This window comes from Molothrus aeneus, chromosome 17, assembly GCF_037042795.1.
Source record: "Molothrus aeneus isolate 106 chromosome 17, BPBGC_Maene_1.0, whole genome shotgun sequence".
Lineage (NCBI taxonomy): Eukaryota > Metazoa > Chordata > Aves > Passeriformes > Icteridae > Molothrus > Molothrus aeneus.
This window is the reverse complement of record NC_089662.1, coordinates 14,784,709-14,801,723: the sequence shown is the minus strand read 5'-3', so window position 1 is coordinate 14,801,723 and position 17,015 is coordinate 14,784,709. Positions and strand designations below refer to the sequence as shown.

Sequence of the window (17,015 nt, the reverse complement as noted above, 5' to 3'; positions counted from 1 at the left end):
ATGGGGCAAGGGCACATGGGGCAAGGGCACATGGGGCAGGGGCACACAGGGCAGGGGCACACGGGGCAGGGGCACACGGGGCAGGGGCACAGACAGGGGCACACAGGGCAGGGGCACACGGGGCAGGGGCACACGGGGCTGCAGGAAATGGCACACAGACAGGGGCACACGGGGCAGGGGCACACGGGGCAGGGGCACACAGGGGCACATGGGGCAGGGGCACACGGGGCCGCAGATGGGGCACACAGACAGGGGCACACGGGGCAGGGGCACACAGACAGGGGCACACGGGGCAGGGGCACAGACAGGGGCACACGGGGCAGGGGCACACGGGGCTGCAGATGGGGCACACGGGGCAGGGGCACACAGACAGGGGCACACGGGGCAGGGACACAAGGGGCAGGGGCACACGGGGCAGGGGCACACGGGGCTGCAGGAGATGGCACATGGGGCAGGGACACACAGACAGGGGCACACGGGGCTGCAGATGGGGCACACAGACAGGGGCACATGGGGCAGGGGCACACGGGGCAGGGGCACACGGGGCAGGGGCAGCCAGCCCAGCAGGGCTGAGTCCCCAGCCCAGCCCAGAGCACAGAGCGTGGCTCAGGGGCGGGGGGGAGATGTGGCCACAGCCCTCAGGAACTGGGCTCCTCCTGTGCCCATGGCCTCCCTGTCGCTCACACTGCAAGCTTCTGACCCTGGCCCTGGCACAGAGAGGTTTCTCTCTCTTCTCCCAGCCTTTATGTTCTGTCGTGCCAGTAACCAAAGTAACACCAATAAAAATCTCTATTATGACAATTCTGAGGAATCTTTGTATTTTAAGAAAGTTGTCAGGTACCTAACAACAATACAAGGATATTCCTCAGGATTGTCATAAGACAGATTTTTATTTTAGAAGAGTTATCAGCTACCTACCTTTGTCTTTTTCCATTCATTAAATATTAAGAACGTAATTAACAACAGCCAACGTAATGCAAAATTTAAAAGGCCCTCAATTCAAGCTGTTAAGCCCCATTAAATAAGGAAATCCCAGCAAACTCCCAAACTTGACAATAACCATCATGTTTGAAAAGCAAGCAGCCATTTCAGTATTTCACAGCTGTTCTCAGAAATACTTTGATGGCCCTTCAGGCTCAAGCTCAGCCTGCATTTTCAGCTGACCTCGCCACTCCTGTTGGTCTCAGAACCGGCAGAGGCCCCTGCCCGAGGGCTGTGGGAGGCAGCTGGGGGTGCCTCAGCCCTGCTGCCCCCCGGGCATGCCCCAGCCCGAGCACTGACATCCTGTGCCAGCTCCCCCTGCCCTCGATGCCCCCGCCTGCCCTGGCCCTGCTCAGAGGCCACAGCTGCAAGGAGGGGGTGTCTGCCCCCCTCACACACCCTCACCCCCCCTGTGGGCAGCACACCTGCAGATGTTCTCCCCAGTTTTACTCAGCTCCTTCACCCCGTCTCTGTTTCCTGGCAGGTTCACAGAGGTCAGCCACAGTCTTGCCCAAAACCCAGAGGTGAAGAAGCAAACCCACCAGCAGTGCCCTGGCTCTCCTCCTCGTGGCTGCTCTTCAGTCTCTTTTCCCTTGCACATAAAGGCTGAAGGTGGTTCTGCACCGAACCCATCAGAGGAGGTCATTCAATACCTCTGCCCATCAAAGCCTCCTCTCCAGGCCAGTGCTCCCTGCCTGCCTGCCCAGACCACCCCTTTGGTCAGGAAGGGCTGTGCAGGGGCAGGGGAAGCCAGGCAGCAATCCAGCTCCTCTGAGCAGCCAGGACAGCTGCAGTCCCATGCCAGCACATCTCAGGCTCCATGAAGCAGCCACAATTTCCTCCTGGCCTAAAGCTATTGGTCCTGCAGGGGCGTTTTTCAACTTTCTGCAGTAAAATCCTGATAAAATGTGAATTGGCTTTTGGGGTGCTACACGTGGCTGCACAAACTGTTCCCACTTCCAGAGGGGAGGAGGAAGGGAGGTGGATGGCAGCAGTGTGGAGGCCGATGAGGGCTGAGTGAATCTCAGGGGCTGAGCTTCAGGGAATGTGCCACCTCTGGGAGTGAATGCCCATGGTCCCAGCAGCTGCTTTTCCATCTAAAGCAGATAATAGCCCCCAGAACTCCTGCAGGCAAGGGAGTTCAATGAGGATGCATTGTAAAAAGTCAGACTCAACAATGTGAACAACAGGTCTCAGTATCTGTTCCTAAAGCACCTGTCTTTCCAGATTTCAATTTAGTAAACAAAAATAAGAACAGTTCCATTTTGCAAAAAAAAAAACCAAAATTGACTAAAACTAGAGTTTCCCTGTGGAAAAAGTTTAATTAGGATAGGAACAAGCACAAACAAGCAGCATTGTCTGGGGAGCCACCCAGGAACTTCAGCGGTTTGCTTTACAAGTCTTTGCAGTGCAATTTGAAACCAAACCTCCCAATCATTTGCTTAATCAGGAGAAATGTGATGCTCCAGCCCTAATATGGACTAAAGTACATTTAGGGGGTGACTTTGTAGGTACAAACAAATCCTTTGGCCTGCTCACAGTTTCCAGGTTTGAGTTCAGCGTTCCTGGATCCCGGAGGAGCAGGAGGCTGTGTCCGTCTGTCCCAGGAGGCTGTGTCCCTCTGTCCAGGGAGCAGGAGGCTGTGTCTGTCTGTCCCAGGAGGCTGTGTCTGTCTGTCCAGGGAGCAGGAGACTGTGTCCGTCTGTCCAGGGAGCAGGAGGCTGTGTCCGTCTGTCCCAGGAGGCTGTGTCCCTCTGTCCAGGGAGCAGGAGACTGTGTCCGTCTGTCCAGGGAGCAGGAGGCTGTGTCTGTCTGTCCCAGGAGGCTGTGTCTGTCTGTCCAGGGAGCAGGAGGCTGTGTCTGTCTGTCCCAGGAGACTGTGTCTGTCTGTCCAGGGAGCAGGAGGCTGTGTCTGTCTGTCCCAGGAGGCTGTGTCCGTCTGTCCAGGGAGCAGGAGGCTGTGTCTGTCTGTCCCAGGAGGCTGTGTCCGTCTGTCCAGGGAGCAGGAGACTGTGTCCGTCTGTCCAGGGAGCAGGAGGCTGTGTCCGTCTGTCCCAGGAGGCTGTGTCCCTCTGTCCAGGGAGCAGGAGGCTGTGTCTGTCTGTCCCAGGAGGCTGTGTCCGTCTGTCCAGGGAGCAGGAGGCTGTGTCTGTCTGTCCCAGGAGGCTGTGTCTGTCTGTCCAGGGAGCAGGAGGCTGTGTCTGTCTGTCCCAGGAGGCTGTGTCTGTCTGTCCAGGGAGCAGGAGGCTGTGTCTGTCTGTCCCAGGAGGCTGTGTCCGTCTGTCCAGGGAGCAGGAGGCTGTGTCTGTCTGTCCCAGGAGGCTGTGTCTGTCTGTCCAGGGAGCAGGAGGCTGTGTCTGTCTGTCCCAGGAGGCTGTGTCCCTCTGTCCAGGGAGCAGGAGGCTGTGTCAGCCCTGGAAAGCTGCAGCCAGAGCAGAGGACCCTTCCAGCCAGTGCCCTGCAGGATGCACCTGTGCGCAGCCACAGTCACAGCCAGGGACCCCAGTGCCTCTGTGGCCCTGGAATGGATCCTTGTGCAAAGTTAATTGCAAGTTGCAGCCTTTGGACTCTGACCGTTGTTTTCCCTTGAAACATCTCCAGGATGAGCTGTCCAGGGCTCAGCTGCTGGGAATGGCAGCAGAGCACACACAGCCCCCCTCAGACCCTCAGGCACAGCCCCAAAGCTGCAGTCCCACAGCTACAAAACTGATGTAAACGAGGGTGGGTTGGACTGCAACTTCTTCTACCAATTCATCACCCCAATGCACTGGTCTATGCATTGGCTGGGTTAAAAAGCAACAATTCTCAAGAGAGAGAGAGGTGGGAGATGACACCACGTGATGGAAAGCAAGTCCTTGCTGTTTTACTCAATGTTCAATTGATATTGAACCCGATGCCTTTTTTGGGGCTGTGATATCCCACAGTGGTATCTTTCCTTCTCAAACCCCAGGATTTATGGCCTAATGTCTTTCAAATCTGGTTCAGAAGAGGTCAACAGAAGGAAAATGCCTTTGAGGGGATAAAGGAGTCAGTGCAGAAGAGCTGCCTCCTATTGCTGCGCTGGGGGCACCTGCCTGACCTGCCCAGGGTGTTCTGTATTCAGTTACTTGTACCTCTGCCAAAGCTAAAAATGCTCAGGTTGGAATTTTCCACCATTTGTTGGTCTCTAGAAGGAATGAAAGGCCATTTCAGGAAAGTTAGCTATTCTCAATGACTCAACCAGGAGAAAATTACAAAATATTAAGAGGGATAAGATGTTATTGGAGATGGTAAAGAATAAGAGTTTCATCTGACATTTGCAGGTTGCACTTCTGTGTAGATTAACAAGGGATAGGAATTAGGATTTTATGAGAAAACCTTAATGTTAGCATTTCATACCAACCAGCAGCTTTGCCTTGCAATCCAAGTATCCTTCTTACAAACTAACAGAATTAAATTACTTCAACTACAGCACCATAATGAAACCAACAGAGTAGAGCCAGGATTCTGGGAGATCTCCCACTGTATTGCACCAATAAATGATTCCTGCAGTTTAGGGCTCTTCCTGATCCATGGTATAAACCCCAATTTTTAATTAAATAGATAAACAAGAACTTCTAAAAGCTTCTACACAATTTGCTGGGCAATAAACACAAACATAACAGATGGTTTTGCAGTGAAATCATACACTGGAGGTACCAAAGGCACACGGTAAATTTTCCACGAGATGACCTTTCTCTCAGTCTGAGGGACTTCAGCTGGATTTGGGACCATCCCTGGGCTGGATCTGGGACCATCCCTGTGCCAGGTTTGGGACCATCCCTGTGCCAGGTTTGGGACCATCCCTGTGCCAGGTTTGGGGCCATCCCTGGGCTGGATCTGGGACCATCCCTGGGCCGGGTTTGGGACCATCCCTGGGCTGGGTTTGGGACCATCCCTGGGCTGGATCTGGGACCATCCCTGGGCCGGGTTTGGGACCATCCCTGTGCCAGGTTTGGGACCATCCCTGTGCCAGGTTTGGGATCATCCCTGGGCTGGATCTGGGACCATCCCTGTGCCAGGTTTGGGACCATCCCTGGGCCGGGTTTGGGACCATCCCTGTGCCAGGTTTGGGATCATCCCTGGGCTGGATTTGGGACCATCCCTGGGCTGGATCTGGGACCATCCCTGGGCCAGGTTTGGGATCATCCCTGTGCCAGGTTTGGGACCATCCCTGGGCCGGGTTTGGGACCATCCCTGGGCCGGGTTTGGGACCATCCCTGTGCCAGGTTTGGGATCATCCCTGTGCCAGGTTTGGGACCATCCCTGCCAGGAGAGCTGCGCTGTGCCTGGCTGCATTCCGTACCCTCCCACTCCACAGCACAGCTGCTCCAGCAGTTGGATGTTTTCCACTCCTCCAGGGGATCTCTTTTTTCAGTCCAGCCTCCCTGAGGATGTTCACGGGGCCAGAGCAGGATCTGGGCCCCACACAGCAAAGCTGTGGATGGAACAGAGCCCCAGAGTCATGGTCAGTGGTCTCCTGAGCCCACACAGCACACACTGCTCTAGGGGTGCCCCCATTTCTGACCTTTGGGGTTCCACAGGTGGCAAAGGAGGGAGCGAAGCCTGCTTGCTCTGTGCTGCAGGAGAAGGACAGAGCAGGGCTGTGGGGTAAAACCGGCTCTATATTTAAGGGCTGCACTGGGTTGTTATGGCAACAGGAATTCCAGCCACCACCGCGGGCTGCTCCGACGCCTCCCTGCCATCCTCTGCAGAGCCCAACTTTGCATCATGCCGCAGCTCCTGCCTAACGCTTGGGCTGAAGGGGAGGGGGAAAATGTGCAACTCATCTTCTCCCAGAGAGCATTTCCTTAGGAGTGGAAAGCAAATGAGAACGGCTTTAATGACTGCCTGTGGATACAGCACCAAACCCAGCTCCAGCAGCAGGAAGGTTCAGACCAAAACCCAAACCAAACCCAGCTCCAGCAGCAGGAAGGTTCAGACCCTCCCAGCTCTGGGGCCCACGGGGACTGGGAGCCCCAGCAAGGCAAACCCAGCTGGTGTGTGTCCCCAGGGGACAAACACAGGGCTGCTGCTGTGTCCTGTGGGTGGGGATGGCCCTGCTGCCACAGCTCAGCAGGACAGAGCCAGCTCACAAACACCGGCAGCCGCCCTGGGGCCGCTTCCCCTCGCTCGGTTCCTTCTGTCTGACTGGTGAAAGTCTGCATTTCATCCACACATCCATCTATGCACTTATATGGTCCTCATCTCCACCATGTCCAAATCTCAAGGGCTACCAGGACATTGTTTGCTTTTTTCTTGCAGCTATCATGCTGGAATTCATAAACAGAAAAGCTGTATGTGAGACACATGCCCTGCTACCACAGCCTCGGCTGAGCCCTGCTGAGTCCAAGTTTGGGCACTGCTCATCCAGGGAGTCAGGCCCCCACTGGCCAGAGCCCAGAGGGCAGCAATAGGAGTGACCAGAGATGTGGAAAACAGCCTCTGAGGAGAGGTGGAGGAAAATGGTCAGCTCATGGAAACAGAAGGCAGAGCAGAGGTGGGGTGACAGTTTTCCGTTCATAAAAGGCTTCTGTAGAAGAGAGCAATGGTTTGTGTTCCTTGTCTGCTGGGAGTTGGACAAAATAAGGTAGGATGGGAGAATTGGGATGACTGTTGGGAAAAAAAGGGTAAAGTCCTGGGGTAGTGTGCCCAAGGAGAATTGGGAGTGGAGACATCATTAGGGCTTTCAAGAAAAAGATCCTTGAGCACCTGTCAGGATGGTCTCGACATATTGATCGGGGCTTGGTGCAGGAGGATGGATTAGGGTGCATCTCCATCTCCCTTCCTGCCACGCTGTGCTTGCTCTGTGAGAACCTCAGGTGTGCAGAGCAATTACACAGCCCTGGAGCAGTGGAGTCATCTTGGTTGCAGTACCCAGAATTGGGGCTGGTATTTCAGAAGGTACCAAAGGTTCTCAGTGTCCCCTGGGCCCACCTCATGTCTCACACTCAGCAGTTCCCAGCCTGGCCACACCAGCCGGGGAGCTCAGTGTCCCAACAGCAGCACTCAAGGGGTCTCTGTTCCACTTCTCAGTGATTCTCCTTTACCTTTAATAGCAAATCCTGTTATTAATCTATTGACATCCCTCTTCGAAATGGCAGCAATGCAACAATACCTTCCTGCAGTCCATCAGTTCCTGGTTTCCAAAGCTGCTTCTGCTAAACAGTCTTGTTCTGGAATTAACAGAACATTAAATGTCAGTCAGCCCCAAAGGGGTGGCTGCTGAGCAGCAGGGCAGCTTGAATCCCAAGCTGCCCCTGATTTGAATGACAAATATTAAAAAAAAAAAAAAAATCAAAATTGATGACTGAAAAGAAGAGAAAAAGAAGAGTTGCTGGTAACCAAAAGAGAAGAGGAGCACCAGCCCAGAACCGCTGCATCATCCAGCTACACCCAACATCAGCCTTGCAGCCTGTCCTCTGCTTCGGTCACTGCTTCTCACTCACCTTGAACTGCTGCCATGGCTGAAGGAATTTCAGAGAAATAGGAGAAGCCAGAAAAGCACAAGGCCTACATTACCCTAAAAATAAACACCCAAAAGGACCCGGAGCTGTTCAGAGGTGAGGAGCTGGAGTGAGCAGAGCCCCCACAAAGCAGCACCTGGGTCGGTGACAGCACCACCCTGGTGACAAATGCCCGGGTGACAGGAGCCCCGTCCTGGCTCCCACATGGCTCCAAGGCCCTCAGGTGCTGAGAAAGAGCAGCAAGACCACCACCACTGCAATGTAAGACTGGCAGGAAAAGCAGCCCAGCAGTGGTGCAGCAAAGGATCAGATGGACCAGCTTGGGTATTTTTGTTCTTGGTAATAAATAAATAAATAAAATTGTGATGATTAAGTGGAAGCAAAATAGCCCTGTTATTGATACAAGTGCCTTTGCAGTACATTAAACCCAAGTAATTTAAAGACCAGAGCACTTCATATAAATAATTAATTATTTTTTGGTTAGCATGATGCCACTGTAGCTGCCCAAATTTTCAAAGAGGGGGTTGCTTTTTAATTAGAATATGGTCATTACAAATGCACGTGGGTCTTTAATCATTCATGTTGGAAACAAGCTGACTCGGTCATGCATCAGAGAGAATAAAGCAGCTCTTATCTCTCTCTAGATCACACCCAGCAAACCTCAGGGCTGCAAATAAGCGAGGAAGTCTGCCCTGTGACAGAGCGTGTTCTCACCCCTGTGCAGCCCTGGGAGGATGCATTTGCTGAGGCCAGACTAAGAGAATGAAGTGCTGGAGAGCCAATGCCGTGCAGAATCAGCCTGGCCCAGCAGCAGCCTCAGGCAGGTTCTCCCCAGCAAGCAGGGATGTTATGAAGGTGGACAGCCAGAGTGCAGGTGATTTCTTTTAAGGCTTTAATTGCTTCCTTGCTAATAACCCTGCAGGGAACTGTCCTCTCCCTCCTTTTCCAGATCTCTGGCTCGGTGGAGAGTCAGTCCCAGCTGGGTTGTGGGGCCTGGCCCAGGCACGGACAGTGCACAGGAACCCCAGCCCTAAGCAGCAGATACTGAGGGTATCTCCCAGCTGCTTTGCTGCTCTGGTTTTTCAGATGGAACTTTCCAGAGATGCTTCCTTCTGCCCGCAGGCAAACAGAAGCCAAAATTCAGGTGCTGCCATGAAGCCTTGCTGCAGTCACCTTGCAGGGGTTTGCCAAATCACAAACCCACAGCTCAGATGGAGCCCGGGCAGGTGTGGGGCAGCAGCGGCAGCTCAGCCCGTGCCAGCAGTGCCAGCAGTGCCATCTATTGCCGTCTATTGCCATCTATTGCCAGCAGTGCCATCTATTGCCATCTATTGCCATCTATTACCAGCAGTGCCATCTATTGCCATCTATTGCCATCTATTGCCATCTATTGCCAGCAGTGCCATCTATTGCCAGCAGTGCCATCTATTGCCGTGCCCGACTCTGCTGCACCGAGCCAGCCCGGGGCACCAGGCAGGGAGGGAAAAGGCCAATTCCCACCTGGAACAGGGGACACTTCCCCACTAACCCACACACTGCTCCACTTCACTAAAAAAGCAGAGAGCTTTTTAAATGTCTGTGTGTTAGACCATGCTAATCTCAAACCCTGTGATATGTCAGAGCTGAGTTCCCCATCTCCACAGGGATCATCTCCAAGTCCTTCTCCAGGTCCAACTCCCTCAAGTCCCAGCAGGAGGAACCATTGTCCTTGGGCCGGTGGAAAGCAGCCAGGAAAACAGAGCTCAGTGAGTCCTCCCAGGCTGCTGAGCTGGCCATCAGCATCCTGGACGTGTCAGGGGCTGCTGCAGCCACACTGGGGGCTCTGCAGGGCCAGACACACCCCAGGCAAGCACCCATTCTCAAGGTATCTTAAAGGAAAAGAGAACAAAACCCCCCAAACCCAGCATCGAAACAGCAGCTGAGCTCCAGAAGCCTTGCCCAGCTCGCCCTGCCAAGGGCTGCTGGGCACTGTGGGTCTCCATCCTCCCCCAGAGCCCCCCAGGCCCTGGCAGTGGCAGCTGGGGCTGTGCAGCCTCCTCACCCTGCCCCAGTGGGCCCTGGGGACGCCAGTGAACAAAGAAAAACATTCCACTTCCTCACTTTAGCCAAACATTTCAGCAGCTTGTCTCTTCCCTCACACATCTTGCAATACTTTGTCATCATAAATTGCCTCTGGTTTATGTTAACTAAAACCCTCTCTTGTTCAGTATCTGGTCTGAAAAATGTTGGCAATAAGCATGAGTTCAGAGCAGATTTATATCCACAGACCCTGTGGAGCACTGGGATGAGTTTCCCAGAACACGAACCCAAGTTTACCAAATAAGAACATGAAAAACCCAAAGAACTCATTCACATCATCCAGCTCACACATGGCAGATCCACGAGGGCAGCAGGAATCCAACAGCATAAACCACAGGCAGACATTGAACTGCTCATGGACATGGACACTGGGACTGCAGTGTCTCAGGAGGAGAGAGAGCTTGAAGGGCCTGCAGGATCCAGTTTAAAAATTCACCACATCCTAAACTGCACCTGGTGGGACACAGGAGATGCTTCCAGGGGAGCAGCTGCTGCCAGTGGCTTGCACAGGGTTTGGGAGCAGGGATGAGTGAGTTAAGCCTTCAAGACATCTTGATTTTCCAAGAGACACATAGCTCCCAACAAACTTCCCACTGTGGAAAAAGCCTCTAAAGATGGAGTGGTGGGATGTGCAGAAACACCCGTCTCCTTTTCCAAATGCCTTCTCAGATTGCCCCAGCTTACATCCCAACCTCCTTCTGTGCAGCCCAACACCTGGCTTTTGAGCCAAACAGGCAGGGCAGGAAAATAGGGGGAGCTCAAATATGTTCAAGCTTAAAAAAAAAATCTACCTCTTTAATCTTTAAAACAAAGCTTTGACATTGTTTAAAAGAAGAAAAATGTTGACAAATAATAATTTAGAAAAGGACTAAAGAGAAGGGTAAAATAACACAAACATAAAACATAATTTTTGAATCTCAGGACAGATTTGAGCTCATTGTAGCTCAGAACTTTGCCTGGTTTTGGTCAGGGGGCAAGAAAATCCCCAGCAGACCCAGACCTGCTCTGTGAAGGGGCAGTGAGGAGGGGGATCTTTACTGGGCAAGCGAATTAAACAGCTGGAAACCAGTTACAATGGTTTCTTCTTGGCAGAAGGTGACGGCTGTAGGAGCAGGGATGACTCACCCAGGAGACCGAGACGGTGTCACAAGGCTGCCGGGGGCACCTTCAAGGCCAAGAAGCCAAAGCCCCCAGCTGCCTCCCTGGGCACGTGGGGGCTGCGCTTTCCCTCTGCACTCGACATCTCTGAAAAGCTGGGATTTCTTCCCCTCCGGCAAGAACTGGAGAAATTCCGCGTTCTCCAGGAGAGGGCCGGTGCTGCCGTGTGCCGGTGGGGACACGGGGACGAGGGGCACGGGGCACAGGGACGGGGGACACGGGGCACAGGGACGGGGGACACGGGGCACGGGGACGGGGGACAGGGACGGGGGACACGGGGCACGGGGCACGGGGCACGGGGCACAGGGACGGGGGACACGGGGCACGGGGCACGGGGGACACGGGGCACGGGGCACGGGGGACACGGGGCACGGGGCACGGGGCACAGGGACGGGGGACACGGGGCACGGGGACGGGGGACACGGGGCACGGGGCACGGGGGACACGGGGCACGGGGCACGGGGCACGGGGCACGGGGCACAGGGACGGGGGACACGGGGCACGGGGCACGGGGCACAGGGACGGGGGACACGGGGCACGGGGCACAGGCACGGGGGCACGGGGCACGGGGCACAGGCACGGGGGCACGGGGCACGGGGCACAGGGACGGGGGACACGGGGCACAGGGACGGGGGACACGGGGCACGGGACACGGGGCACAGGGACGGGGGACACGGGGCACGGGGCACAGGGGACACGGGGCACGGGGCACGGGGCACAGGCACGGGGGCACGGGGCACGGGGCACGGGGACGGGGGACACGGGGACGGACACGCGCGGCAGCCCCGCAGCCGGGCCGGGGCCGGGGCCGCTCCTCCCGGCGCCGCCAGAGATCGCTGTGGGAGCGCGCGGCGCCGGCCCGGCCCAGCCCGGTCCTAAAGCCCGGCCCAGCCCCAAAGCCCGGCCCAGCCCCAAGCCCGGCCCAGCCCCAAAGCCCGGCCCAGCCCCAAAGCCCGGCCCCGCTGCCCAGTGCCCGGTTCCGGTGGCACCGAACCTCCAGCCCACCTGCGGCTTGTTGAGCTAAGGTGGCTGCGGCTCCGGGGGCCCGGGGCTCCCCTCCTCCAGCCGCCCCGGCCCGTTTGGGGCTGAGCTCTTTCCCTCGCCCCAGGGTCCCGGTCGCTCGCCAGCCGTGGCCGGGCAGCCCCAGCGCGGCCCCTCCTGCGGAGCGGGGCTCGCATCAGGCTCCGAACACCTCCGGCAGCGACGCGGATCGAGCTTGGCAGGGGCTCGCTCAGCGGAGGTGACCCGGGCTCGGGGAGATGCCCCAGGCACAGCCCGGGCTCCCTCCAGGCCCGGTGCCGGGCGGTCACTGCCCATTGTGCTGCCGTAACGCCCGACCGTAGCTCATTTACCGCCCGACCGTGGCTCATTTACCGCCCGACAGGCTCTAAGCGCCCACGGGAGCGAGCTCTGTTAGGCACGGCATCCTTGTCACCCCTCTGCGCCCCAGGACTGGCTGCTGGCCCGGCCGTGTCCAGGCTCCTCAGCTCAGTCACCTGGGAAAGGTTTCCAGGCGCAGCAGGCTCTGAACTGTGAAGGGATGCGCTTTGTCAGGCGCAGGGCTGCGCTCAGGCTCAGCGATCAGCCCTGAGCCCTGTGCTGGAGGCAGCTGTTGATAACAAAGCCCCTGACACACACAGGTACCCGGCGTGGATCCGAGGCTGTCACCCCATTAATTGGCATTAATAATGCCATTAGCTGCTGTAATGCCATGGAGGGCAGCAGCGCTGGGACGAGCGTGGGGAGGCGCACGGCACCTGTCACAAGGTGGCCCGCGGGTTCATGGCCACCCGAGCGTGCTGCGCAGTGAGCAGGGGCCCCAGTCCTGCGGGTGGTTGCGCAAGGGGGTTCCGAAGGTGCCACCGCACCCGCGGCCCTCGGACTGTCCCCGCGGCTCGAGGCAGCGCCGATGGAGAGGATTCCCCAGCCGAGTGTCCGGGCATCCTGTGGCTCTCCCGGGTGACCAGCCCGGCCTGTTTGGCTCAGCCACCGCGGCCCATCCGCATCCCCGCCAGCGGGGTGAGGGACCAGCCCCCGCTGCCCACGGGGAGAGCTCTGGCTTCACCCGGGGGATGCCAGGTGAGTCGCTGCTTTCCCCCTTCCTGCTGCTGTCCGTACTAACCGTGGGAGAACAGCAGCAAGAGGGAGATGCCCCCTCTCCGTCAGTGGGTTTTTGCGAGGCTGGGGTTTTTCACACGCTGCAGAGCTGGGGATGCTGCAGCGCAGAAGGCTGAGCTGCTCTCAGCCCGCTCAGGAACGCTCTCCCTGCAGCGGGGGCTGCTCCCCGGAGTCGGGCCCTCGCAGGGCTCCTTCCCTCGGCACAGCCCACCCAAAAGGGCTCTGCTCCCCGCTCCTGTGTTTGCTGCTGGCCCAGCAAGGGCATCCCCTGGGCCACGGGCTGGGGCTTCCCTGCCCTTCTCGTTCTTCCCGCACAGGAGCACTCCCAGCGCTCTCCAGGGGCATCCACCTCCCCCAGCCGCTGCGGGGGTCACAGGGGCACAGAACCCCCTTAGCTGGGTACCCCTGGAGCACCGCGGGCGTTCCCCGGGCAGGTCAGGAGCCCTCAGCACTGCAGGAGCCCCGGGGCAGCGGGGCCGCCTGGGCAGGGCTGGAAGGAGCCCGACACCCCCCGGCTCCCGCCCAGCGCCGCGGGTGGGAGGAAGCTTCCCAGAAGACGGAGAGCTAAAAAAAGGCAAGGCTTGGAGCAACCCGGGGCTGCCAGCTATTTATTCTAGCATGCCTCTATGCTGCAGAGCAGGAGAAAGATATTTTAAAGCTGCTGCAAGGAAGCTTGTCTGTCTGCCTGGGTTTGTTGTCCAAAAATGCAATTACCAACAGTCCCCAGCACCAATCCTGCACCACCTTCAGCCAAGTGCCTTCCTAACACCCTAAGGCAGCCAACCCCCCCATCAGAACTACACTGAAGCAGATGCTTGGAAAAAAGGCTCAGGCACCAACACATCAGGAAGAGTTTGGGGAGCATTCACATCTCACACTCAATTTATTTCTGGCCAATCCAAATGAGAAATTTCTTACCAGCTTTTAGCATCAAGGGCTCACCCTTACTGAGTCAAACTCTCATTGACACTTAACCCCTCTGGGCTTACAAACCTCACCTCCTACCAAAAAAAGCACACCCCAAGACTCTTGTTTAAAAAAAAATGAAAAAGCAAAGCACTGCAATCTCTGTTCTTGGATATGTATTTTTTACTGAAAAAATCATTCATAAATTAACAAATACAAAAATGTACAAACACATGGGTAAATAAATGTAATGACACAAAGGATTGCTTTGCTGAGAAGTGTGTGTGTGTTGTAAAACACTAATCTTCAGTGCAAAAACGTCCCCCTGGCACCTCTTAAAAACATAACAGTAAGCTCAAAAGCCATGATGATGGAAAGCTGCTGGAGAGTTTAAAGCCACTTCTGATGGTGAGGGGCCTGAAGTGCGCGGCCGATGCTCAGATGGTACCTCCCTTAGATAAGCAGAGCTTTATGGAGAATTAACTGTCAATAAATAGTTTTGCAAATAAAACCCACATGGCTCATTTAAAAAAAATAAATCAGCATCGCACAGGACCCGCCCTCCAGCAGGGCTGAGTGACGGCGCTGACGTGGAAGGGGCAAACGAGTGGCCTTGTCGAACTTCAGCTGCCAGAATATGTACAAGTTCTCCTTAATACAAGAATTTTTACACCATAACAGCACATGCGCTTGACAGTATGTTTTTAACAGTTACATTTACTATACAGTATTTGACATAGCTGATAAGATTAACAGTGCACATTTTCAGATAATCCACATTTTAAAAAGGGAAAAAAACCTCAACATGGTTAGAAGGAAGGATGGGATGCTGCTGGGGATGGACCCTTCTGTGCCAACCGCAGAGTGCAGTTCTGAGCAGAGGTAACGGCTTTTGTTCCACACCAGGTGCGCCGGGTGTCAGGGACATGGAAGGCTGAGGATCCCAACTAAGGCAGTTCAACACTTACTCACACACACATGCATGATTCCGGGGTAGTGAACTTGGACTACTTGAAATACATTCCTTGTTTGAAGCACCATTAAACAAAGACAGGTTTCTAGCAAGGTCTCAAGATGAAAGAAAAGAGGGGCAGGGCAACGCGGGTTCAACACCCGGAAAGGGTCCACGTGAATTACAGATCAGGACTCTGAAGCAAAAGTCTTTATTGCTGTATGCGCCAGAAAAAGCAAATCCTCACCTCTGCCTATAAATAACCAGGCTGAATCCCCTCGGGAAGCGAGTTTAAAGCACATGTAAGTTCAGAGACTTTAAAACTTAGTTACAAACTCATCAGCGCTTTTCAAGGGCAGGCTCGCTGTCCTCTCATGCCGGCCGATAAGATCTGCACAAAACTTGTGTTTTCTAAACTAACGTTTTCTGGATACAGGTTAGGAATGCCCTGGGCAGTCACACCCACCACAGATGCGTATGGGGATCATACGTCCACAGAACTGAGGAAACAGTGTAAACCATGAGAAGTTAAGGAAACCGAAGGCAAACAATGCAATGAAAAGAGTTGAAGTCCTTCGGAGGTCAAGTACCCGCCCTTGTTGTGTGGAAATACAAACTAAAACCAACACCCAATGTATTTACTTTTAAGTCAGAGAGGTCCAGTGAAAGTGGTGGTGTCAGTGCTGTGTAAGAGCTGGACTGTGTCTGCGGGGACAGGGCCCGAAGTCCAGCCTGCCCACAGTGTGAAGAAAAGAGGGATGACATTGGGTGGCTGGATGGGCTGTCAGACCCAGCTCTGGCTCCCAGTCCTCCTATTTTCACGTGTCCTTCATGTCTCTCACTGAGCTGGGACCCCATCCCATGGCTGTGCCCATGCCAGTGCTGCCAGGTACCGAGGGGACAGCACAAGGTGCTGCCTGCCCCTGACAGCACCTCTGTGCCACTGGATTTACACAATAAATACAAACTAAACCAACCTCCCAAACCATTCCAGCACGTTCCAGAGTGAGGGCAAGCTGCTGTGAGGAGGGCTCAATGGGAGCAGTGGCTCCATCCCAGCCCCCCCGGGCTCAGCCCTGCTGTCAGTGGGACACAGAGCCACAGCCACGGGACTGCCTTCCACAGGGCTTTTGGACTCATTTGCACATCACTTTGCAAAAGTGACAGAAAAGGGAGGGTTTGTAATAAATATTCCCATTTCCTCACCCTCCCTGGAACAAGCCAGCCCTGTGGTTTCTGGAATGAGTGATGACCCAGCTGTATCTCTCACCCACTGCACTGGAAGGTTCTGGGCCCTGGCCCACAAACATTTCTGCAAATGCCCAGCTGGGATCATGCGAGCAGGCTCACTGGCTTAAAAGGGAACACCTTGCACACGTACAGTGATGCTCACACAAGTGTTTTCAGAACTCAGGACTAAAATGAGTGACCGTATGTAAACCTCTCGCTTGGACTTGAGCCATAGGAGAAAAATAAAAAGGGGCGATTTACACAGCATATTTACACTTACACTTCTTTAAGAAGCGATTCTGTTGTATGTACTTCAAGCAGGTCATTTAAAAAACCCCACAGACATAGAAGAATGGCATCAGAAATCGTCTGATCTCCCACCAGGGCAGTTGCCAACCAAATTGCTCGCGACGTTCACTGTCAAGAAGCCAGAGTCCCTCAGCTGAGCTGCTTCCTGGAGGAGAAAGCACATCCCAGGAGAGTCCCAGTGCCAGAGATTGCTAGAGGAGGAATGTGGAGACGAGAGCAGCAGGTCGAACTGTTGTCCTGAAACCCAGAAAGCAAGTGGCAGAAAAAATAAAGAGACTGCTGAGCTCGCTGCCCAGGTATCGGTCTGGATTGGTACAGCTAGGGCAATTTGTGCGTGCACTTTCAGCCTCATTCTCCAAAATACTGTGATCCTTCATTCGACAAAGTGTTGCTTGTCCTCAATAACCCTTGGAAAGGAAAGTCTAGCGTGGTGCTTTCTTGGTGGAGGGCAGAGCAAAGTTATTTTCTGCTCTTAATATTCGGTCACCAGAGCCAGCTCCGGTGTCAGGTTAACAGTGATGTTCTTATACAAGGCGTCATATGTGACGTTTGGAAAGTAGTTCAAGTTATTGAGGCCGTCCAGGGCTTGCCTTTCTTTTGACTTCCTCAGCAAGGCGTACCTGTGCAACGAGAACCAGAGGCCAGAGTCACTTCCACGGATCTCCCAGCACCTGCAAACTCCTCCCAGGGCTACCAGAACACCTTTAAAAGAGCCAGGCCCAGGAGTAGCTGCAAAACAATGGACTTCTGAGTCCTTAATAAAGGTAACCATCACATTTAAATACCCTGTGTAAATA

At 55.0% G+C, this 17,015-nt stretch overlaps 1 protein-coding gene across 1 annotated transcript in view; it reads right to left on the bottom strand.

Moving 5' to 3' along the window:
- Window positions 1-13,888: 13,888 nt before the first annotated feature.
- Window positions 13,889-17,015, bottom strand: part of B4GALT5 (beta-1,4-galactosyltransferase 5) — a 33,121-nt gene continuing 29,994 nt past the window's right edge. The window contains exon 9 of the mRNA XM_066561664.1: window positions 13,889-16,838. Within this exon, the coding sequence (XP_066417761.1) occupies window positions 16,691-16,838 (148 nt within the window). The 3' untranslated portion in view covers window positions 13,889-16,690. The remainder of the gene's footprint in view (window positions 16,839-17,015) is intronic.